The sequence below is a fragment of the Manis pentadactyla genome, chromosome 11, assembly GCF_030020395.1.
Source record: "Manis pentadactyla isolate mManPen7 chromosome 11, mManPen7.hap1, whole genome shotgun sequence".
NCBI lineage: Eukaryota > Metazoa > Chordata > Mammalia > Pholidota > Manidae > Manis > Manis pentadactyla.
In genome coordinates, this window is record NC_080029.1 from 105,410,919 (window position 1) to 105,436,561 (window position 25,643).

At 33.1% G+C, this 25,643-nt stretch overlaps 1 protein-coding gene across 8 annotated transcripts in view; it reads right to left on the reverse strand.

Annotated features, from left to right (window-relative positions):
• The window catches only part of ZNF280D (zinc finger protein 280D), a 298,762-nt gene that overhangs the window by 97,153 nt on the left and 175,966 nt on the right, over window positions 1-25,643 (reverse strand). For 5 of the 8 annotated variants that reach the window (XM_057488837.1, XM_036929705.2, XM_036929699.2 and 2 more), the window contains 5 exons: window positions 13,435-13,481; window positions 13,254-13,322; window positions 8,642-8,785; window positions 6,032-6,097; window positions 5,792-5,931 (listed from right to left, as the gene is read on the reverse strand). In XM_057488837.1, the coding sequence (XP_057344820.1) occupies window positions 5,792-5,931; window positions 6,032-6,097; window positions 8,642-8,785; window positions 13,254-13,281 (378 nt within the window). In that variant the 5' untranslated portion in view covers window positions 13,282-13,322; window positions 13,435-13,481. The remainder of the gene's footprint in view (window positions 1-5,791; window positions 5,932-6,031; window positions 6,098-8,641; window positions 8,786-13,253; window positions 13,323-13,434; window positions 13,482-25,643) is intronic. The other 3 variants (XM_057488838.1, XM_036929701.2, XM_036929703.2) reach the window with 2 other exon arrangements.

Sequence of the window (25,643 nt, forward strand, 5' to 3'; positions counted from 1 at the left end):
AAAAAAAAAATGGGCAGAGGATCTGAACAGACACTTCTCCAAAGAAATTCAGATGGCCAACAGACACATAAAAAGATGCTCATCATCACTAATCAGCAGGGAAATGCAAATTAAAACCACAATAAGATATCACCTCACACCAATAAAGATGGCCGGTATCGAAAAGACTAAGAACAAAAAATGCTGGCGAGGATGCAGAGAAAGGGGAACCCTCCTACACTACTGGTGGGAATGTAAACTAGTTCAACCATTGTGGAAAGCAGTATGGAGGTTTCTCAAAAAACTAAAAATAGAAATACCATTTGACCCAGGATTCCCACTCCTTGGAATTTACCCAAAGAATACAACTTCTGAGATTCAAAAAGACATATGCACCCCTATATTTATCACAGCACTTTTTACAATAGCAAAGATATGGAAGCAACCTAAGTGTCCATGAGTAGATAAGTGGATAAAGAAGAGGTGGTACATATACACAGTGGAATACTATTTAGCCATAAGAAACAAATCCTACCATTTGCAACAACATGGCTGTAGCTGGAGTATATTATGCTCAGTGAAATAAGCCAGGTGGAGAAAGAAAAATGCCAAATGATTTTCTTCATTTGTGGAGTATAACAATGAAGCAAAACTGAAGGAACAAAATAGCAGCAGACTCAAGAGACTCCAAGAAGGAACTAGTGGTTACCAACAGTGAGGAGTGTGGGTGGTCTGGTGGGGAGGGAGGTAGAAGAGGATTGAGGGATATTATGTTTAGTACACATGGTGTGGGGGATCACGGGGAACACAGTGTAGCACAGAGAAGGCAAATAGTGAATCTGTGGCATCTTACTACACTGATGGACAGTGTCTGCATTGGGGTATGGGTGGGGGGGACTTGATAATACAGGTAAATGTAGTAACCACATTGTTTTTTCATGTGAAACCTTCATAAGAGTGTATATCAATAATACCTTAATAAAAAATTTTTTTTTAATTAAAAAGAGATAAGCCTTCCTCACCATACCCTGCACAAATTGCCCATTTGTGACTAAATGATTGAATGTTGTTGCTTAAAAAAAAAAGAAGTCACAGGAATAGGCATTGAAGTAACCCAAACCACTCCTAGAATTTAAGGCCTATCAGGCAGATACCTGCATTTGAGTCTTAACATGCAGCACAAAAAAATTAGCAATGCCATATGACTTAAATGAAACCAAGCATAGTCACATCAAGATAAATATTTTCTCCAAAAATTTGCACTTAAAAAAATGGAAAACATTTACTTCCATTTTCCAAAATAGTTCTTCAACACAAATACGAAGTGAATACTGTTAAATACTTAAAAACTTTCTTAAGAACAACTCTGGTTAATTAGGCACTACAATTTCAGAAAGCAGGCACATGTTATTCAACAATAACTGGCTAAAATAATTCTCCAACAGGGTATTTTTAATTTCTCATGAAACAGTTCAGAAAGGTATCAAATATAATAGTAAGGGTAGAATAGGTAGTATACTGAGATTCAGAAGATCTGCACATTTATTTAACTATATGTAACCTCGGACAAGTCACTCCTGAGCTTCAAGTTATTCATCTTTCAAACTTAAATAAAAGCCACAGTTGTATTTTAAATGTACTTGCACTTTATGGTATATGTATATATTAAATCAAGTGGTTATTATATTACTAATAAAGATTTAATATTGTAATTCCATTTTATAAATATGGAGTATAAATCAGGTAAGGTTCCCAGCACAGCTAGCCCTGTTAGTGATGGAGGTATAATTATAATAAACCCGGTGTGTCTGATTACAGAGCCTACACCCTTAAGCTGACTTTATAACTTATATCCCTGCTACCTAAAAGAGATCTGAAAAAAGATGTTGTAGTATAGACAGTGCATAGAGACATTCCATGAAAAATAAACTCTCTCTCACACACACACTCAAGATATGACAATGAAAAACTACAATTTTAATTTATTAAAGGCAGTGGCTTCAAAAATTCATAGCAAATGCTCTTTTATAGGATTTGCAATTCATTCCAAAATGTATCTCCATTATTCTTAACTTTGACTACACATACCAATCACTTGGAGGGTTTTTTTAACAATATGTCACTTCCAAAACCCACCCAGACCGATTGGCAAAATCTCTCCAAGATTGGGAACCACAAACTGAGGTGCTTTGAATTAAAAACCATGCCCAGAAATAAAACATTCTGAGTTAGATAAAGCTCTAGTTTTGAACTTTTACAACACCAAAGACACCACCATTCACTTTGTTAATTTTTTTCCTCCCTGGTTCCAATGCTGGAAAGATTTTTGTCTATCAAACTGAATTAAATAATGAAGTTTCTTTTTCCAGTTTTCTACTCCCCAAATGCCAAACATCTTATGAAAAGCATGAGTAAAGCACTGAGTTAATCTGATTCCAAATAATATCAAGGGATCTAAGTTTTGGGTAGCTTTTCATCTTTTGAAACATTAGAAATAGCCTGGGAACCTTAAGATCCAAGATTAAGAGTCACTGATCTTGATAAAATCTCTCATTTTAGAAATGAAGAAAATGAGGCTCAGGAGGTTTAGACAATGCTTAAGAACAAGGCAGAATCATCATTCAAGTCTCTTATTTCAATCTAAGTTTTAAACTTAGCCCTGGACTAGGGCTTTTATCACTATTAATTATTAACTTCAGATTGCTGAAACCACAGAAGATTAAGGGGCAGGGAAAAGGATGTTTACCCAAAAATATTCTTATTTTTTATGATATGAAAATATAAGTGGGAGTTGAATTTATTTAGTCATAGATTATAAAGTCTATAGCCTTCTTTTTCATTTTTATGTAAAGTTAAATTTAATAACTCTTCTATGAAAGATACTACCTCAAAATATCAATTTTTAGTGCTAACAGATCTATAGTTTATATTGATAATATGATATGAAATGTAGGAAAAGTGGATTATTCATAGTAAAAGTATTTGGTAGATGCTTCCTTTGTCCTCAAAGTGCTTTGGTAGCTGTTTACCATTTTTGTTAGAAGAACAAATATTTTAGGGAAAATTTACTATTTCTCCAAGTCCAATGCCAAATAGCTTATGATAAGTGAAAAAAAAAACTACTGATCAATTAGATTCCAACTAATAGCAAAGAATCTTTACATTTTGGGTAACTGTCTTAGTACTCTAACTTCTTGGTTTGCTTTATACACTTAAAAATTACTGAGGACCCAAAAGAGTTTTTATTTAGCTGAGTTGTATCTACTGATATTTACCATGTTAGAAATTAAAAACAGAAAAAGTTAAAAATATTTATTAATTTTATTTTAAATAATAATAAATCCATTAGTTTAATATAAATAACATTTTTATGAAAAGTGACTACTTTGCAAGTAAACAAAAAACTAGTGAAGAGTGGCATTGTTTTCCATTTCTGCAAAGCTCTTTAAGGTCTAGCTTAATCAAAAACTGCTGTAGTCTTATTTCTGCTTCTGCTTTCAGACTGTTGTAACATATTATCTTGATTGAAAAATAAAGAAAATCTGGCTTCATAAAGATATTTAGTTGAAAAAGGGGGTATTTTAGCAGCAATTTAGGATAACTGTGGATATACTTTTTTGATACTATACCAAAACTCACCAGCTGATAGTTTTCTTAAAGGTGTGTTATAATGTGGAATCTGAGTCCGTATCACTGAACTTCTTCCACTTTGTTATATTAAAATCTATTGGTCTATTTTACACTTTGAATGGATCTTTTATCCATGCATGATTTTGTAACATCATATAATGGTTTTTTGAAAAATACTGGTTTCTTTTAATTATATAAATCTTCCAAATGCTGACAGAGTTCATTATACAATACCAAAAAATCATATTTAATAATAATACTACCATCAGAAAAGTCTTTAAGTATTGGGAAGCAGTCAGGATCGTGGAGACAAATACAAGTCTTCCAGAATTCCAATTTTTGCTTGAAAGCTTAATTTTTATCACTGGCAAGAAATACTATCAGTTGTTTTCCTTTAGTGATGGTGTACTTTGTTCAATTTTGAGGAAACATCTGCCAAATAACCAAGACTAAATGACCACCTCACTATGTGTGGTGGACAGACATGTGATTCCAACCCACGGTGTTTACGTCCTGTGTGATCATCTCTCTTTTGAGTATGGACAAGACATGTTTTGTTCTATTGTTTCTACCAATAGAAGACAGCAAAGGTGACAGGCTATACATGATTTTGTATATGTGATTACATTACATAAGATTACAACGCCATCATTGCTAAGGCTTCTCTCTTACATGGCAAGAAGCATTTCAGAAGACCCACCAGGCAAACCAAAAGCCAGTAAAATAGTGAGACTCTCAGTCTGACAACCCTTAAGAACTGAATGCTGCCAATAATCATGAGAACTTAAAAATGGATACTTCCCCAAACTTCAGAAGAAAATGCAACCTCACAGCCCACACCTTGAATGTAGACTCTGAACTAGAGGATCCAGCTAAGCCATAACCTGACTCCTGACTCACAGAAACTGTGAGATAAAAAATATACATGGTTTTAAACCATGAACTTTGTGTTAATACTGATACATAAAAATAAATAATACACCATGGTGTGCCAGTCATTCTTTCAAGTAAAAATGGTCTTCTATTTTTAAAAAGTGGGTAGTTTAGCTCACAATTCAATCACACAAGTGCTTTTCCTCAAGCAAACGTCATACGTTAGACACAGAAGTGCTTTATATGTATTTTAGCACACAAAATATTTTTAAAAGATACATATCCAAAGGTAGAGATTTAACACAATAACATTTTATCAAGGAAATTGCATACGACTGGACTATTTTTTATTGTGAGTGTGTGGTGGTGACTAAATAAAAGCTACTAGTATAGCCTGGTACCACTATCTTGATTCATACCAAGGCATCAGCAGTTTACCCTCCAATGCTTTTGTATCATCAGTGCAAATTTTCATACAGTGAAAAAAGCAAATAGTGTCTTTAATTATTACGACAATAGTTTTGACTCTCAAATCCATGAAACAGTCAGGGGAATCACAAGGCACTGAAGACTACACTTTGAAAACTGTTGCCCTAAGGCAAAGCTTCTGTTTTTCTTAAAGTACATATTTTTACACAGCATGTATGTATATATGTATGCAAGTACATACAAACTATGGGTTAGTCTGGATTGAAATCCCAGATCCATCACTTGAGCTGTGTGACCTTGAGTAAATTATTTAAGCTCTGTGAGCCTCAATTTTCTCAACTATAAAACACGAGTAATAGGCTAGTTCACAGGGATGTTTAAGAATTAAATGAGATTAGTTTACACAGAGCATTTAGCACAAAGTGGTATATATTAACAGCTCAATAACTATTAACTATTACTTTTTGTTAAGAGTTTTCTAAACTATGTTTCAGATTAAAAAGCTATGACAGCCCCTAAACAATTTTCCCAATTAGGAAATAAGAAAAACTAGGCCCAGTTTACAATCTTAAGTAATTTGCCATTATGCAATATTCATTACTGATTATACTTATACTACTGTTTTGATAGTACAGTTTTCAATACTGCACCTATCTAATTTAAGCATATTACCTGATTTAAGAACAGGTTGGGCAGCTTTTGCAGTTATTACTGTGGGAACTGGGTGAGCTATCATAAAGATGGTGGCATTTTCTAATGCATTATGCTTCTATTGGATGACCTACCCATGACGGTCCAGAACATTAACTGGTGTGGTTAATATTAATAAGCAATATCCAAGGTATCCCTGAGCTGACGGTGTAGTTTCAGAAACACTTACAGGTTTGGACAAAGGCTGAACAATAACAGAACTATCTGAAGATCTAGATTCAGGATGAAAATTTACTGGTGAGGCAGCCACTGGATTTGATGTTGGGTTCGTGTAGTGTTGATTTGTAGGCTTGAATGCAGCAGTAACACCTGTATTTTAAAATTACACAATATATTGAATATATTTCTAAATAATCGATGATATCAAAATAATTTACTTTAAAATTAAAATAGTAAAATAATACTATACCTCGACTGAGTGCACCATTCTTTATTCCCCTTGAATATGAGCTGGGGTTTACTCTATTCAAAATATCTACAAAAAATTATATTTATTTTAAAACTCATTGTTTGAATGACATATATATTAAGAGAACAGAAATCATGAATTGAAAACAGATTCCTGAAAGGAGTATATAAATTATCACTGACTGAAAATAAGTTAATTTGAAACATATATATCTTTATTTACTAATGAAACAAGATTACGAGCCTTAGTTCTTTTACAGAATAAGAACAACTTTTCAAACTGTACTCAAAATCCAAAAGTAAAAGACTGATAAATTTGACTACATGTAAGTTGAACCTTCTGAATAGCAAAGAAATAGTCTACATAATTGGCAAAATTTTCTAAAAATACATAGATAAACACTGAAAATTGAAGCATTATGTCTTTCATTCAATGATGATAGGGCTGTAGATACACTCAGGTTCTTAATATTCAAAATCAAACCCTTGTCCAACTCCCATAACCTATTAAAACACTCTGAAAAGGCTTAAAGTATCACTACAAGGGGCTCACTGGATTATCTGCATCACCACTCTTGAGTTCTGAAATGGGAACTACAAGGTTGGAGGATAAAATGAACCTATAGTTTACCAAAGTATCTCATAATGTAAAGGGAAATCAATCTGAGCCTAATATGACTTTCAGGATGATTTTAAAGTTCCTAATTCTAGCATCATGTGACTCTATAACTTCTAGGCTATCCAATAATCAAATTAAAATTTGGAAGAGTGGGGAATTTGCTTATAATTGTTGGTCAAAAAAAGGTGAAAGCACTACTACCAAACCTCATAAAAATTTCCTATTTTTTCTCCTCATAGTAACAAAGAACCAGATCCCATAAAAAAATTCTATAAAGGGTCACAAAAAAGTAGGACTGTTTTCTCATAATGGCAATAATGCAGTGCTCCATACCTAAGCACTACACATGCCTTACAGGAGAAAAATCTGCTCAAACAACCTGATACCATTTTCATTCAGAAATTCAAGTATTTATTCAAACTATTAAAGAACTAATGCTAAAGTGCTTTTTGGTGGTTGTAGACTATGAAACATGTTTTTAACCTTCCTTTCTGGCAGTTCTATATAAACATCTAACTCATATTTCATGTTAAAATATTTTATGGCTTACACAAAAACAAAATCATTTAAATTCTGCATTTTAACAGTTCAGAAAGAAATTCTACTGGGGTCAATCTCCCTTTCAGCAGAATTATTTAAAAACTAATATACACCGTTCTAGTTGAATACTGTTAACAGTTCAATCAGTATAAATTCAACTTGAATCTAAAGCATCATGATTTCAGCAAAAGAATTTGAGTAATAATTTTGCAATACAGTAATATTCCAGTATAAAATTATCACAATGACTAGAAACAGTAAGAGAATATATAATTATGTTCCAGTATGATCAACAAGCATGCCAACATGCCTAGTTCAGTTTATAATCAAGTGGCACTCCACTTAAAAACCTCCAAGAGAGATTATAAAACTGCCACAGGAAATGAATGGTATTGAGAATTCAATTGGTTAAATTATTCTCCCTCTGATAAAACCGAATAAAAGTGCTCTGACAAGTTTAGGGGCAATAGAAGAACTAGACTTTCAGAAAATATAAAAGTAGTGCCTTAATCACACTTTTTAAGAAAACACTAATATGCTGGCTATATCTTTGATAAATTCTCCTGTCTTAAACAAGCAAACAAACACGAAAATGCAATGAAAAAGGATCTATTTTCTCTTTTTCCCCTGAAACATATGTGCTATTTCTCTGCAGTTCTGTTTTTGAGTGGACATTTTTAAAAACTGTCATTGGTATTTAACAGTGTAACAATGTCAAATCCAATTACTCTAATGGAATTCTAACAATCAATCCAGTAAAGCACCAAAGTGTTCTACTAGAAAGCCATAAAGAATTTAAGTGTTAATTAATTGCTATATCATTAAAGTACAGTGGATGTAGACAGTGTCCTTTTCTTTCATAAACATAAATGCAGGTTGCAGGAAGATGGGTGTGCTCAGAAGCTATAGCCTCTCCTGGCATACAAGCCAGAGACTGCACAATCTTTCACTGCCTATACATTTTGTAGCTACGTATGGATGACACTGCAATGAGGCAGCTGCCTGGATATGAGAGCCCTTATCTGAGACTAACACAAACTTATTTAGTATGTTCTGACATTTTAAGCAAAGTATTCTAAACCCTTCCATTTCTCTACTTCTGGGTTTAAATGAAAAAAAAAAAAAAAAGATAAATGATCAAACAGATAAATAGGTTATTTGGCTCCACTTAAAATTATGATTTCCAGTATCAAAAGACCTCCAATGCCACCAGCTAATCTTGGCCTGTTTGTTTTTCTCCCACCTGGTATTTTATCCTCTAATTTCCTTCCTCAAATCCCCAATCACACCCCCACCCTAATTCTAAAATTCTAACTCATCTCCCATCTAATCTGTCGTCTTCAACTCCTTAAAGAGGAGCAAGGACTTAAGTACCTATAAGACAGTTTCACAGGTTTTGTCCATTAGAAACAGTATCTTATACAATCTGGCTTTACTAGAAAAAATGCTTACTGGAAATTGCTGGTTTGGAACCTGGTATCTCTCCAACAAAGATGGGCTCATCATCATCCTCCTCAACCTCTTTCACTTTCTTCTGCCATGGTTCCAATTCCTCCTCTTCACATTCCATAAAGAGTTCTGCCATTTTTGAATTATCTGATTTTCAAAAGGAGAGAAGAAAACCTTATTTTCAAGAATAAATACATCTTTTATAATACACGGTGTAGTATGTAAAATCTACATTAATGATCTGAATAGCAATTTCGGAATTGATATTTGTAATTGGTATATGGTAGCAACAGTGAGAAACTCAGAGCTGACTCTAAAATATAAACTAGAGATGACTGATTGACAGATAATGATTGACAGTAGTTATTACAGTGAACAGAATATTTAGAAACAAAGTAAGCTTCAGTCACATGCCTGGAATATGATTATATCTACAAAAAGGATTATACTTAACCATTATCTACAAAAAAAAAAAGTATTAACAAAAGAGATAACTAAGAATAAGAGGCAACAGGTGGGAGATATAGTAGAAAAACTGAACCAAATTCAGTTTGCTTAGGATGAGGTGCTAGAAAAAAAATGACAGAATTGAGGCTTACTCCATCAAATTATATATTTCTCACCTGAAAAAAAGAGACCAAAGAATACCCAGTAAATAGCACCCTCCTAGAAATTCTGACCAAATACAGAGCTCCTATGAGGCATTTTAGTACCTCATTCTTACATATGAATGGACAATCAATAAGGACCAGAAATTTTAGGAAAATCTCCTTTTAGACCAAATCAATAAAACAGATAAAGAATCCTAAGGAAAAGAGATAATCCAGAGAGCAATAAAAATATTAAAGACAATATAATTAGCATATTGATATAAGACAAGAAAAAGTGTTATAAAAAGTAATATTCAGAAAACAAAAAATAGGATTAAAATGATGGCCAAATTGTGGAATTCAGTTTTACAAAAATGAAAATGTCCCAAGAGGTAGAAGAGAGAACAGACAACACACACACACACACACACACACACACACACATACACAAATATATAAACTAAATAGAGGACACAAGATTGTTAGAAAATCAATTTCAAAGGTACAACATTAACTTAAGTTTTACAGAAAGAGAATAGAGAAAAAGCAAGGTAGGTTATCAAAGAAATAATGCAAGAAAATTTCCTAACTCAGAAAACATAAATCTCTGGATTGGAAGGCCCCAGTACCCAGCACAATGATCAAGAAAAAAGTTACAGAAAGACATTATCATCATGAAATGTCAGAACAAAAGAGATAAAGAGAATATCCTCAAATCTGCCAGGGAAAGCAGAGTAGGGAGGGCCTGAAAGAAATCATATACAAGTAAGAGTAAGAACAGAAACTGGAGACAGTAGAATAATACTTTAAAAATTCTTAGCAAAATTATTTTTCAATCTATAACTCTATACCCAGTCAAGTTTTTCATCAAGTGTGAGAGTAAAAACCAGCAACATCACACCAAGATTTACTTCCCTGTACCCGTCCTCAGAAAGCTACTACAAAGTCCACCAAAGCATGAAGCTTAACAAAGAGGATGATACAGGATGTAGAGAATATGGCATTCAACACAATACAAAACCCCAAATCAACAGAAGTTCAGTAGGCCTGGAGAACAACCTGTCCAGACTAGATCAGGAGAACAATATTTCAGGAGAAAGGTCTCTGGGAAACCGAAAAAAAAAAAAGACTAAAATGTAAACTTTTAGACTACTTGATGAGTTTTACTGTTTAGAAAATTTAACAGAAAGGCTACTAAAGGTGTGGGAAGACTGCTATAGATTTTATTAAACCTTAGCAAATAAAAGAACATGAAAAGCATTAATTGCTGGATAAACCAAAAGAAAGAAATAAAAAAAAAGTAAAAAGAAATGCATCCCTTCATGCTATTCTATGTATAATAGCATATTATGCTTTTCACTGAACAGTATTTTATAGTTACTGTAATGAAAATACCAAATACAGATTATTTTTTTATTTTTTTTATTTTTTTTATTTTTTATTTTTTTATTGAAGGGTAGTTGACACACAGTATTACATTACATTAGTTTCAGGTGTACAACACAGTGATTCAACATTTATATACATGATAATTCTAAGTACCAGCTATCACCATACCAAGTTGTTACAATATTTTGACTATATTCCTTATGCTATACATTACATCCCGGTTACTTATTTATTTTACAATTGGAAGTGTGTTTATAAATATATATATATATATATATATATATTTATATATATTTTTTGTGAGGGCATCTCTCATATTTATTGATCAAATAGTTGTTAACAACAATAAACCAAATACAGATTTAACAAAAAATTGAGATAATAATTATACTGGGAGATACTTGGAGGGAAGGAAGGGGTGGCTGTAAGCAAGAAGCCTCGTGACAGGATATTAAGTGGTTAAATTGATTATGCAACACACAGCACAAATACACATGTACATAAGGACTTCAAGAAACTGGGGTAAAGCCATTTAAAGTCTTTTCAGGTTGACTTCTGGCATACACTGCGCATATATTGCTTTTTGCCTGTATTGCACATATACTGCTTTAATGACATGCTTATATTTCTCTAAGCTGAGATGGAGAAGAAAGGGAGAGCAAAAGGAGGGGAAGAAAGAGAAATACTACTGAGGGCCTAAAGTTATAGCAATGGAGATAGATGTAAGTGGTGCTTAAATAGACATGAAATGAGATGGGAAAGACTACAAAAGAAAAAACAATAGACAATAAAATCTTCAATTTATCATTTAAATACAGTCATTTCTAAAGGTAATTTTTTACTACATTAAAGTAATGCCACTTCCATTTTTGATTCAAAATTGAGAGTGTTCTACCATGGTCTCAAAAGATACTACTCAAAACAATGTTTTAGGGATGGCATAAAAAAAGAAATACCTTATCAAGGGTGTAATTCTCTTATAAATTTAAACACATTTTCTCTTCTATAAAAGTATGTTATAAATCATTTCCTGCCCTAACATTTTTTAAATGTTCAAGTAGTCCACCTACCAAAAAACAAAAAACAAAAAACCTTTCCATTTTCTCAAACTTCATCAACATCACGAATTGATCCCTTTCTTTTCTAAAGAATACTGTTTTACTAATTAGTTATTCAAGTCAGATATTAAAAATATTATTATATGTCTATGGATGGAGCTAGAGGGTATTATGCTCAGTGAAATAAGCCAGGCAGAGAAAGACAAGTATCAAATGATTTCACTCATCTGTGGAGTATAACAACAAAGAAAAAAACGGAAGGAACAAAACAGCAGCAGACTCACAGAACCCAAGAATGCACTAACAGTTACCAAAGGGAAAGGGATTGGGGAGGATGGGTGGGAAGGGAGGGATAAGGGGGAAAAAGGGGCATTACGATTACCAAACATAACGTAGCGGGGGGTGGGGGAGGACATGGGAACGGCAGTGTAACACAGAGAAGACAAGGAAAGATTCTATAGCATGTTACTACGCCGATGGACAGGGAATGTAATGGGGTATGTGGTGGGGACTTAATAATAGGGGGAGTCTAGTAACCATAATGTTCAAGTAATTGTACATTAATGATACCAAAAAAAAAAAAATATATATATATATATGTATATATATGTAATTATTATATGTCCAAAGCCAAACTTCTTAAAGCATATTTCCCTCTAGACACTAGATTAGCAATAAGCACATACTATATAATCATGTATGGACTAGGAAACTAGACAAAGTCAGGCAATCTCTCATTTTTTTAAATTAGGGAAACTCATTGTATACTGATAATAAAGGAATCATTTATTTCCCATTGGTATATCTTATGGGCTGAAATGTGTTTCCCCAAAATCCCTATGTTAAAGTCCTCACTGCCAGTACCTCACAATGTGACTGTTTGGAGGCAGGGTCTTTATGTTTGCTAGGGCGGGCACTAATCCAATGACTGGTGTCCTTAACAGGAGAGATGAGGACACAAGTACATGCTTGACTAAAATCATCTAAAGACATAAGAAGCAGGTGGCTATCTATATGCCATGGAGAAAGGCCTGGAATAGATTCTTCCCTCAAGGCCCTCAAAGGAACCAATCCTGCCAACACCTTGATTTTGTACTTCTAGCTTCCAGAACTGTGAGAAAATTAATTTCTGTTGTTTAAGCCACCCAGTCTATGGTACTTTGTTATGGCAACCTTAGCAAACTAATATAGAAGACAATGGTCTTCCTCATTCATTTTAACAGGACAATGCTACTGTCAATATACCCAGGATAAATTCTTGAGAAAAATGTTAAAAAGACACACAAAGCTTTATGATTTTTTTGTAGAAATTATGATTTTTTGTCTGTCCATAGAAGTAGCATATGTGACTGTGTATACCAAACTGACAATAGCAGTTATCACTGGGCATAGGGAGAAAACACTTCATTTCTACTTTACTTACTTTTTAATTTATATTGTTTTTATGTGACCATCTGTTAACAATTTTAATGTTTTTGTCTTTAAGAAAATGTGCCTGCCTCTCATCCTTTCTCTGGAAGCATAGTTATAAGTACAAAAGCAACAGATATTAGTATCAGTCATGGCAGCAACACTTACTTTTTGGTTGAAAAGGGTTGTCGCCCATCAAGGTGCAGAGTTGGCTTTCTGTAAATTGTCACCTAAGTACTGACACATGATATCAATCAATTTTATGAGTCACTTTAAGTAATGCCAAATATTGAAACATGAAACTTGGGATTCAGAGATTCTTGGATCTAATTTTAATCTCCAAACTCACCATGTGACTCCAAAACAAGGCAGCAAGTTATATCTCAGTTTTCCTTCCTATAAAATAAAGATACCTAGTATTAGAGTGGATCTTCTTAAATTAGATGTACACCATATTTAATTTTTTTCTATAAAAAGCCCAATTTTTATGTTTGATGTTTGACATATACCTATAACTCACTTTACATAATTGGTTCATTTCTGAATGAACAAAAATTTAGTAAGTAAAATGATTTTATTAAGCACTTACCACTTGAAGAAGTCTGAATTATTAAATTACACAATTTTTTAAAAGCATCTTTTTGCAGAAGTAATCACCTCATAACATTATTTTAGTAAGTCTGAATTTTCAAATGCTAAGTGACATTAATCTTTAACTGTTATTTATTCACATTCCAGATATTATTTACATTAAAAAACCCATAATTTTAAATGTTAGTTTTTATATTTCTAGGTTTTTATCAAAGAACTTAAAAGGAAAAGAAAATCAGTTGAATACATTTGATCAGAGATTAATTTATTAAAAAATTACTCATTGCCTCTGTATTCAAGATAATGTGCTAAGTTCTAGGGAAAAAACAAAGATGAGTTAGTCCTTGACTTCAGAAATTTATAATCTAGTATGTTGATAATTCTTTGGACTTAAAAAACAAATGCATTCGAATAAACATTATTTTTCAAAAACATCTGAATTGCCTTATTTTAAAAAAGAATCTGGATTCACATATACACAGCTGCACAAATTTTATAAAACATATTTTTTTTTAAATGTTCAGTTATAAAGCAAAAATGTCAAAAATTCAACAGCAGAAACATAAAACACTGAGATGCATAGGTAATTCAGTCTTCACATTCCTCTTTACCCTCTGGCTGACAAAAACTGCTTTTTAATTTCCAAGTTATTTGGAATGAATTAGTCCACAGTAGGGAAAATTATTATTTTAACTTTGTAAGTTATTGCTGTAAAGAGCTGAACTACTACTATCACAAGAGATTCTAATGAATCTTGTGTTTAACTGAATTTACCAAGTTATGAGGTCTGACTATTCAATTATTTGAATAGCTGTAGCTTGTCCCTAAGCTAAAATCAGTCTTATGTATATGTTAAGTAGATAAATACATGAGAATTCTGGGTAGTGTTAAGGATCTACTAGTACCAAGATAGAGAGTATTTTTAAGAGACACAATTACACAGCCCATGAGAGTCATATATTAATTTGTTAAGTGATCATATAAATATGTCTTAGCAAAACTCCAGAATTAGAATTTGATTTACAAATACTCAATTAATGAAGATCCATCTGTATGAACAAGATATCCACTGCCTATAACAACAGAGAGGACTTTAAGATACCCTACTTCAAAAGCCTGAGGACCATAGTAGTTAGGAACCTGAATGGATACACTTGCAAACTGAAGAAGTTGGAAAACCTCAGGTGCATTAGAACATTTCAGCTTAAAGCAGCACAGTGTGATACAATGGTCACTAATGACATAGGACAACTTAAGTTTAAATTAATTAAAATTAAATAAAATTTAAAATTCAGTTCCTCAATTTCAAAGCCACATTTCAAATGCTCAAAGCCACATGTGGATGGAGGCTACTGCATTGGAGAATGCAACGACAGAACATTTCTACTGAACAATACTGGTCTAAAATATCACTGTCATACTTCGTTCTGGTTAATACACACTTTCATGGATTGCTTTGACATCTCAGCCCCTGGCGCATGCCAAAACTATCACCACAAAAATCCCTCAAAAGTCACCACTTCAGAATTTTGGTAGTAAAGCAAGGAATTCTATGAAGGAATAAATCCCAAACCACTGAACTGGAATACCCAGCAAAGATATGCAGTGGGGATCTAAAAGCTCCAACAGGTTTCTAGCTTCTGCAATTCAGAGTTGGCTCCAAAACAGCCAGAAAGAGAACACTACTTCAAGCTACTGACTCAGGTAGAAATTTCATGTCCAAGTTTAATATACTTGTTTCTATGGAGAGAAAAATGAATTTCAAATAACTGACTTATCAAAGACTTTTTAGAATGAAATTCATTCACTTTTGGAGACTGCTCACATAATCATAATTCCTATTCTTTTTTCTGCTTTAAATATTTAAAATATCTATGTTTTAAAGGACTTTTTCTACAAAAAGTTTGAAAAATCAATAGAAATGTGGGTCTAAATTGTTAATTGTTTGAAAATTTTACTTTCATCCATTGACAGATATCTCCTGATGCAATGCCATTGTGTTAAATAATAAAGGTAATACACTTGATCTAGTACACAGCACACACTATAGCATATATAGCCTTATTTACTCTCTGATAATGACAAAGATTAAGCAATTCCACAAATCATAAATGTAGAGTCTCCACATAAAAAAGAGGACCAGATTAAAAGTCCAAAGAACCAAATGATCTAGACCAAGCACTGTCACAACTTTCAGTCAAGCCACCTTACCATTCTGGGTCTCAAATTAATTGAATGACCTAAGGTTTAATTGAGCTAAATACTTAACTATACTATATACTTTAAACATTTATTAACTATAAATAGTAAAACTCAGTGAAGAATGAATGCCAGGTGCAAATTCTGATTCAACCACTTAGAAGCTATATGACCTTAGGCAAGCTGGTTAATCTCTGTGTCTTGCTTTACTATAGAACGAGCTATAGTGGAGATTAAATAATACACCTAAAGCACACAGCTCAGTGCCTGGCACACAGAAATCATTCAATAAATCTTATCCATTTTTAACCTTGACATGATCCCATTTTAAAGACCTCTAAGACCAGGTCACAATTTTATTATTATATTGGAATTTACAAACTATCAACTGAGCATTTAAAAATCATTGTTATATAAGATCTTCATTACAGTAGTTATTTCTCATGATGAAGTTTTAGCTTTATAAATATAATGTCTGGAATACAGCTGTCAGATCTATCCTGCCATATTTTCATCTTTTAAAAAAAGTTATTTATATACACACAGTTAAAACACACATAACATAAAAAAATTAAACCCTCATATAAACATAGAACACATATCTATAATTTATCAACACTGTTAAATTATACACTACCAATCTCATAGAATAAAACAAGTATCTAATTCAAAAATACCAACATACAAAAATTAACATTTGGATTAAGTGTTTTACACCATTGCCATTAAAAAAAGAAAACTTTCTTTCTACATGCATCCCGTATTTTAACTTCTAAAAAAATCCCCTTTAAAAATACGTACATAGTAAATAGAATACCAAAGTGAACAGGAGGAATATGGTGAAAAGGTTAAGTTCTTCATCTTCCCAGACCCAAAAGTTAGTGTTACGTAGTGAAATAAATAACCCAAGAAACCACACAATCAAGTTAAATTTTTTTCTCACCATAAAAATATTTTAATTGGAGGTTGCATTCCTAACCAAGAAGCTGACAACACCAAAACCAAACAGGATTAACTTAAGGGAAAATACAAGAAATTAATGTAATCATTTCAAATAGTAAAAACATATTCAAAATAAGTAAAGCATATAAATAAACAGTCCAACTTTTTCATAAATTTAGTCTAAGATTAACAAGCTAGCTCTAAGAAACAGCAAATGTCTAACAATTTTGTTTATAATAGTTTTTCATTGGAATGTTTTTGATGACACAGGGTCATTGGACATTTGTTCAGAAAGTTTGATCTGTCGTTTTTTCCCTTTGACAAATTTCCCAAGAAATCAGGCATTCAAATCATTCCACTGACTTTAAAGCTTTATGTTCCACTTCATTTTGTAAACAATTCTTTAATCTCTGTTGCTAATGGCATCCTGAAATAGAGGTCTAAAATTTTAGAATTCTAATCCCCAATGAATAGAGCTAAAAGATTCAAAGTGGATTCTTAATTATGAGTAACAGTCTAGTATTTTTAACCCTGGTTTTGTGATCTCTTAATAATTTCCAACTATTTCAGAGAGATACTAGAAAATTAATTTTAAGTTAATGTTCATCATCTTAATCTTTCAATGTTCATCATACACAATCTTTCGGGGAATAAGAGTAATATTTAAAACTCCAGTTTTATATCACCTTAGTATCCATCACCTATTGATTCCATCATTACAATTAACTGTAACAAGATTAAAAAAGCAGAGAACAGGCTGTCTACTTTGACACTGTAAGACAAACCGTACAAATAGAAACCTTAAATCATAAGCAATAAACACATACATGATGGAAAGAGACCTACAACTAAAATCTGATTTTTTAATATTCAGGTACTTAAATATGATTTTTATTAAAAAATTAACTTGTCAAATATTTTATTTACAAACATTAGATGGAATTTCAAATCACTATTTCTTCCTTCTGTGCCTCCTGTTTTTTAATGCTTTATTATTAGAAAAATAAGTATCTTATTTAGAATCAGCCCAGTTAATCAGTTACTGTTAACCACAGACTTTTCTTGAAAAAGGCACATTCTAACCAAACAAAATGCACAGTTAGAAACATTTGATCACTAACAGCTAAAATATTGCAGACAAAATACCGGGGGCTCATAGAAAGTTTAGAAGATATCAAGTCTCACTCAATTTCTGAAAGATTCTATTTTCATTTTAAGTACCTTCTGAAAATGGTCACTCCAAGAAAAGGAGAAAAAGACCTAAAAAGGGGGGAATATGGATGGATATACACAATTGTATTTTTTAAATAAGCCCAAAATTGCAGATTTCATTTTAAAAAAAGATTATACATTTAGGAATCTTAGCAGTAAACAGGCAAACAGAGCGGGAGAAGGGTTGGGACTCAGCCTTAAAAGAAAGGCCTACAAATAAGATCAGAACTAAGGAAAATCCAGGTCTTGAAAGAAGCTGCCCAAGAATATGGCTCAATGAGCAATTCGGCCAGCTTCTCCTTTTCACCTCTTAACAGGAAAACTTCATTCTCTGAAGATAAGTAATCAAAGAATTAACACTTTAGTTTTTTGAAATTTGGGGAGATCCAGATGGATTCCTTAAAGTGTGAAGGGTATCAGAACATGTCATGCCAAAGTGTGCCACTGTGCATAAGGATTGCTTTGAGCTGAGGGCAATTAATAAGCAGAAAACACAGAAAAGCTCTCTGCCCTCTCCTTGTCTGTCTAAAAATGGGCCATAAATTTCCAGTTGTTATCTTCCTCTTCCCCTTCTCCTATACCAAGAGGAGGAAAAACTATTATAATTTTAGACAGAAAGTCAACACCAAAATAGGTCTGCACAGACAAACCTTACTAAAGTACCTTTAACTTCTATTGGTTCCTCCCATATATTTACCTTCCCTCAATTTACCACTCCCAGAGGGCCAAACCCCTTTTACTTTGCTGTGTCAATTCTCCACAAATGTATCATTCTTGATTAAAACAGTATATAAGCCCCCATGTCTAACCACCTATTTGGGTCTTCATCTTTTTTTCTGTGAAAACCTCCAGGAACATAAATATTAAATGAAATCACATGAAATGAAATTTGTCTACTATTACTCCTGTTAATCTTTTTATCGGTTTAATTTGCAGGTCTCAGGCACATAACCTCAGAGGACAAAGGAAATGGTTTTTTTCCCTCCACTACAAGCCAAAACAATTCTCCAAGTTAGTGAGCCCAATCAGATTTTCTAAAGATAATAAAAAGTACTTCATAATATAAACAAGGCTTTGAAAAATAAAACGCTTAGTCATTTTCTAACTAATACAAGGCACAGTCCTCAACACTGCACAGAATGTGAAAAAAAAAAACCCCTACCTCGAGAAGCTATCTAGTAGGGGATTATGATAAATACCTAAATATAAAAAAAACAGGGCATGGTTAATTGTAGTAATTAAAACTTAAAAATATTTTCACAGAGGTTCTTGATAAGATGCTGGAGTAACCACATAAATTAGAAATATGCAAAATTTTGTGAATACTTCTACATTTTCTGGGGGCATCAAATTTTCATTTAGGGTCTATGAACCAAAAAAGGCCAAGAATTTCCTGGTTAGGGGTTTGAACAAATCAAATAAGGCTGGCAGATTTGGAAATGCCCACAGAAGAAATATACACTAATCCTTAAAGGAAAGATGTTTCCATTAGTGTTTTGTTTTTTTAAGTAAAAAATGTTCACTGAAAACGATCCAAACATACAAAAGTGTATGGAGTAAAAAGTATGAATATCCTATTCCCTTCCCTGTCCTACTCTCAATCCAACTCTTCATAGTTTGGTATGTGATGCAATTGAAGATATAGACAGAGTTATGGTTCTGGGATAAGAAGGGCATTACAATGCCTTATATGTCTTAACAAAGGGCTATATTCACATCAATGATTTGGATAAAGACCACACTATGTGCAGATTAAATTTATGGAGGATTAAACAGTGCAATGCATGTTTAATCAAAAGATCTCAACAAGATAGAATGAATGGTAAAATCTAGCATAAAGTAAGTTTTATATTTGCTCAAAAAACCAAATATACAAAAATATAAATATAAATACTACTTATTAGTTTTGGTTACCAGAGATCCAATAAGTCAGAAGATCATTCACTTAAAAAGTATATTTATTTAACATGTAATTATGTGCCAGACACTGTGCCAGCATGAATACAATGATGATCAAAAATTAAGGCACAGGTCTTGCCCTCATGAAGCTTACAGTCTAGAGACGGGGACAAAAACTCATACAAAGAGATATAGACAATGGCAAGTTCTATGAAGACTATGGACATGGAATATAAAAATACATAAATTAAGGAAATTAAGTCTAGTTAATATACTCAAAACAGGCTTCCCTGAGAAAGCAATGATTAAGTTGTTATTTGAAGAATGAGCTGGAGGTTAACTAGACAAACAGGAGAGGGAAGGAAGTATTCCATGCAGAAGGAACAGCATGTGCAAAACATTTATGGCACAACAAATATAAGAAGTTGAAAAGAGACCAGTATGATTAGAAAAGAGACACAAGGAGGTATATGGTGGGAAATGACATACAAGTCAGATAACACAGCACTTTGGAGACCATGTTTTGTCCTTATCCTAACAGCAATGCAAAGCCACTGTGGGGATTTTAAGCAGGAACTGATATGATCAGATTTGTGATATAGTATCAAAATACCAGAACTTGAGTCTAAAATCAAAGAGATATGGTTTTGCTCTATTGTGCCCTATTCAATCCCTACTTGGAATACTGTGTATATATAGGCTATGATTCTTTTAACTGTAAGTAACAGAAAACTCAACTCACATTGGCTTCTGCAAAAAAGAATTTATTGGCTCATTTAAAAAAGTAGCTACAGGTACCAACAAGTAGCTTAGGTATCAACAATGATACCTAAATCTAGTTTTTCTCTTTCCATTCCTGGGTTTCACTTCCTCTTTGTTAATTCTATCCTCAGAAGGGTCTCCCTCTGTGAATGACTACAGGAGCTCCAAAGCCTTCCAAGATTCAAGTCCTGGACAATAATAAAAGGACTAGCTCTGACTGGAGATGAATGGCCTGGGTAACATCATATGCCCTTTCCTAAGCCAATCACTACTGCTAAGGGCTTGTAATAGGTTTATTCCTAGACCACATGCTTCCTTTGATATCAGATATAGAACCAACCAAAAGAAACCCAAGATAAAGAGTGGAGGAGGGGGATAGTTCCCCAAAGGAAAATCCAGACATCTGTTACCAAGGTAAGGGTGAACAGATATTGGATAGCAGAAACAACAGATGTACACTACAAGGAATTATAATTAGAGCTTTGTCGAGGTCAAAGAACTAAACATCCTTAAGTAGGAAACATGAGACTGTGGTGCAGGGGTGGTGGAAGTGAAAGCTGCTTACAGATATTTTAAAGTCTGTCACAAGAAAAAAAGGAAAGAACGTGACTTATTTTTTGTGGCTCAAGTGATAGTAACAATAACAATACTGGTAATATTTACTTGTTTTGAGCAAACTAGAGAATTTCATTCCCAGTATTGAGCTTCAACACAACTACTTAATTCATTACATACAACTATGTTATTATAATAATAAATTATACTTATTTATAATTATCTTTGCATTAGCTAACATTTAATACATACATTATTTCATCTAATCTTCAAAAAACTCTGAGGTAGGCACTATTATTATCCTCAGCTGTGGAAACTGAATTAGTGGAAGTCAGTAACCTTCCCCAAAGTAATGCAACCAAGTGGTAGAGCAAGGACTCAAACCTAGGCACTCAAAGCCAGAGATTTCAGCCACACACTATTTCCCTCCACCAGGAACAAGACAAAAATTACAAGGAGGTAGATTTCATCTAAATGTAAGAACAAAACAATTAGCAGTTAGAATATCAGGAAATGAGATGAACTTGAGATGTGGCAGATCACCAAAGAAAAATATGAAAAACTTCAAGTATTGTGTAATCAAAAATGGTCACTTTTTTAGATCTACAAGGATCCTTGCAACTCTAATATTATAAACATATCCATCTAGTATAGGTATGTGAATTTTTGCCTAGACTGAAGACATTGTTACTATATTTCAGTAAAAAAAAAAGTCCTAATTGAATGAGAATGTTGAATTATGAAACTTCATTTTGGAATTATGAATATTTTGGTATTTTTAAGTCTTTACAGTCTCCATATTCTCTTCCTCCTTAAATAATCAACTACTATACCCAGATATTTTCCAGAAACTTTCAAGTACAGTGTAATGAAAGAAGCAGATGGGCTTGGCTCTGAGGATAAAATTTATCATTTTATTCAAAACAAGTAAATTCCTAAAGAAAAAGAAATACATAACTTTAAATAAATTGCATTTTAATAAAAAAAAGCTGTTTGATGGTTTAATGTAGAACTCCCAATGATATCAAGATATACTTCACAATGATTTAGAGCAAACATCTCAAAGACCAAATCATCATGATAAATCAAATCTTTCAAATTTTAACATTTTTATTAACACAAAATTGTTTTGATGTAATATCAATAGGTAGAAAACCTGTGCTTCTGTAGACTGCTTAAATCTACAAATTGAAATCAGCATAGAATCATTAAAAGCTTCTAGGTGAAAGGAACCCTTCTTCACAACAAGATACGAGAAATTTCCCTATAAGACCTGCACATGATCCGAGTAAAACCCTCTGCTGATCCAGACCCAGGCTGCAACCCATTTGCTCTAGTTATCACCACCCGCTATCACTCAAAACAGGTGGGCAGCTACTACATTTCTACTCCACCATGTTCTGCTGAAGGTATCCATCTGAAATCCCAATAGCCTTCCCAACAGCCATTATCAAATTACCCTTCTTCATTTTCATTTTTCTTATCTTGCATTTATTTTAACCCAATTTCTTGAAACAGCCTCAATAATTTTCTGTATGTCAATACACTGGTTCTGTATTCACCTCTTTTTAAAGTCTTTACAGTCTCCATATTCTTCCTCCTTAAATAATGTAAAATTGGATTTTCCATAAAGTTTAGACCTCAGCCCTACACAAATTGTTCCCTAAGAGAGATCTAATAAATTCCAGTCTTAGCTATCAGTTCTCAACAGCAGCCTATGCAATCCACAAATGTTAATCTCCAACCCTGACTCAACCATGTTCCAGTCTTTCATCTCTTAACTGCTCAAAACTGCTATCTGAATACTTCAACTCCCCTCAATGTCAGGTATTTCCACAACTGAACACAACTTCCCCCCAAACATTATTTCTACAGCATTATCCATAATAGCCAAAAAGTGTAACTAGCTAAACATTCATCAACTGATTAATGGATAACAAAATATGGTATATCCATACAATGGAATGTTATTGAGCAATTAAAAAAATGAATTACTGATACATGCTACTACATGAACCTTGAAAATATTATACTAAGTGAAAAAAAGTCAGTCACATACTGTATGATTCCATTTATAGCACATGTCCAGAACAAGCAAACCCACAGAAACAGAAAGCAGATTGGTACCTGCCAAGGACTGTGGGGAGAGGAGAATGGGGAGAAACTGCTTAACAGTAATAAATTTCCACCTGAGGAGCTGAAAATATTCTGGGATTAGATAGTGTAGATGGTTGCACACATTGTGAATGTACTAAATACCACTGAATTGTACGTTTTTAAATAGTTAAAATGAATTTTATGCTTGTTTTACCTCAATTTGTAAAATTAGTTTGACCTTTGCACTTTTTCTACCAATGAAACTGTCATACTTCTGATCTTGAGTCCTTCAAGTTTTTTTCAATTGTCTCCCTCTTTTATTTCTATCTAATAATCAATTCCCCAATCCTAAACAGTCTTCCTTCAAAATATTTCCCATAACCACCCTTGATTTTCCATTCACAAAGTACTTGTTCAGGCCCTTAGAACCTCACTTCTATAGCAACAGATTTACTTTATCAGATTCATTACATACTCAATATCTCAGCACCCAAATTCATCTGCTTTTGATAAGAACCACCAAACAAACAATTTCCTAAAATAATGTTTTCATTTGTGTCCCATATCAGTTCAAACTCTTCAATAACTCCACCAATCCATGCAGAGCTGGGCTTCCAAAATGCAAAGAGGAACAAAATAGGCCAAATGCTCTAGGAGCCAGCACTTTTATCAGTGACTGGTGCAGCCAGGCTGCAAGGCTAGTCTTGTATTGTCTAGAAGAGAACATGTAGGTAGAACTGTGATAAAAAAAAGCTTAGGTTGAAGTGACAAAAGACCAAAGAATCACATCGTACAAAATGAATATATACTACCAATTAATGAAATGAACTTTTTCTGAGACTCAGTATCCTCATCTGTAAAGGATGTATGATAATACCGCCTATCTCAAAGGAGTTACTTGTTTTGAGGATGAGCTATAATAATTGTGAATGTACTTTTTAACTCTAAAACACTACAATAAATGAAAGACTGATCAAACATCTTTTGTGTTATAACTTCTCAAATGAACACAGCAATACAGTGTCAAAAAAGTACTGCCAATTTCCTTATTTACCTTTTTTATTCAATAAAGTTGGGTGTCTATTACTTATCTTTCCCCATGGAACAGACATTTCCCAGTTGCATTTTGTTTATGAGGGCCTTCTTATCAGCTGTCAGTAATCCTATATAAAGTCAGATAATCTTAAACCTTGAATAGGAAAAGCAAAATGAGTGAGTAAATAAAGCAGGAGATAGGGACAAGGATATACCTAAAACCCCCGGACTTCTCATAAGCCCTTTTGGTTTTGCTTCTCAAACCTGCCAAAGGTAACATTTGCCCACAAAATTAGAAACATGGGTACAACCTAAAAAACAAGGAGCAAATTATTTTATACATTAATGATCTTTGCTTTGGTTAATAGACATCAACTGAAAGGCATTCAGGCAGTTGTCATGCTAACGAAATCCCAAACCTAGCAAAAGAAAGAAAAGGTGTGTGGTTGATTGTTAAGCATGGAATCTTCACCTGAGTCCACAAACTCCAAACTGAGAAATTTAAGAAACATATATAACTTTAAAGTGACTATAATAAACCCACTGCATATATTTTATGAAAAATAACTATATTTTCCAAAACAAAAAATTTAGGAGTGGCATTATTTTACATTTTTGCAAATCTCAGTAATATCTGTCTTAAAAGACAGCTGGTTTTTCTTATCTGCTTTCTGCATCTAATCTGTTGCACTACGTTGTTCTGTTGAAGTGACAGATACCTTGTGAGATAGCTAGGTGGTAAAGAGGACCTTGTAGAACCTTTAAAAGCATCTCAAGTCCCCAGATCACACTTACTGCTACATTAGATAAACCAAGTCAAAGCCTCTGCTTAAAAAGCAGAGCTACATTACTACACTGCTATACTGGCTAGTCAAACATTTTCTATATACCAACCCAAAGAGTAAAATTATAATTTTAAACTGCGGGAATATTCAAGTAATGAGCACAACACTAAGAAAGAGTATTTATTAAGCAGAAAGTACGTTAAAGCATTGTACTTAAAAACACAAAGATAAAAAACATACATCATTCCAAAACTAACATTGTTTTTGTTCATCATGATATACTAAACCAGTAAAGCAGAAATGTTTGCAATGAAAATGATTGAAATAAAAAATATTTTTCGTTTAATCCACTTCAAAAAGGCTATATATTACACCCTGATCCTAGAGAGTTCCAGTTAATCATTTTTTTCTATGGAGGAACTATGAAGATAAAAGTTTGGAAGGTAAGAAAAACATAGCAACAACAAAAATATATTAAACA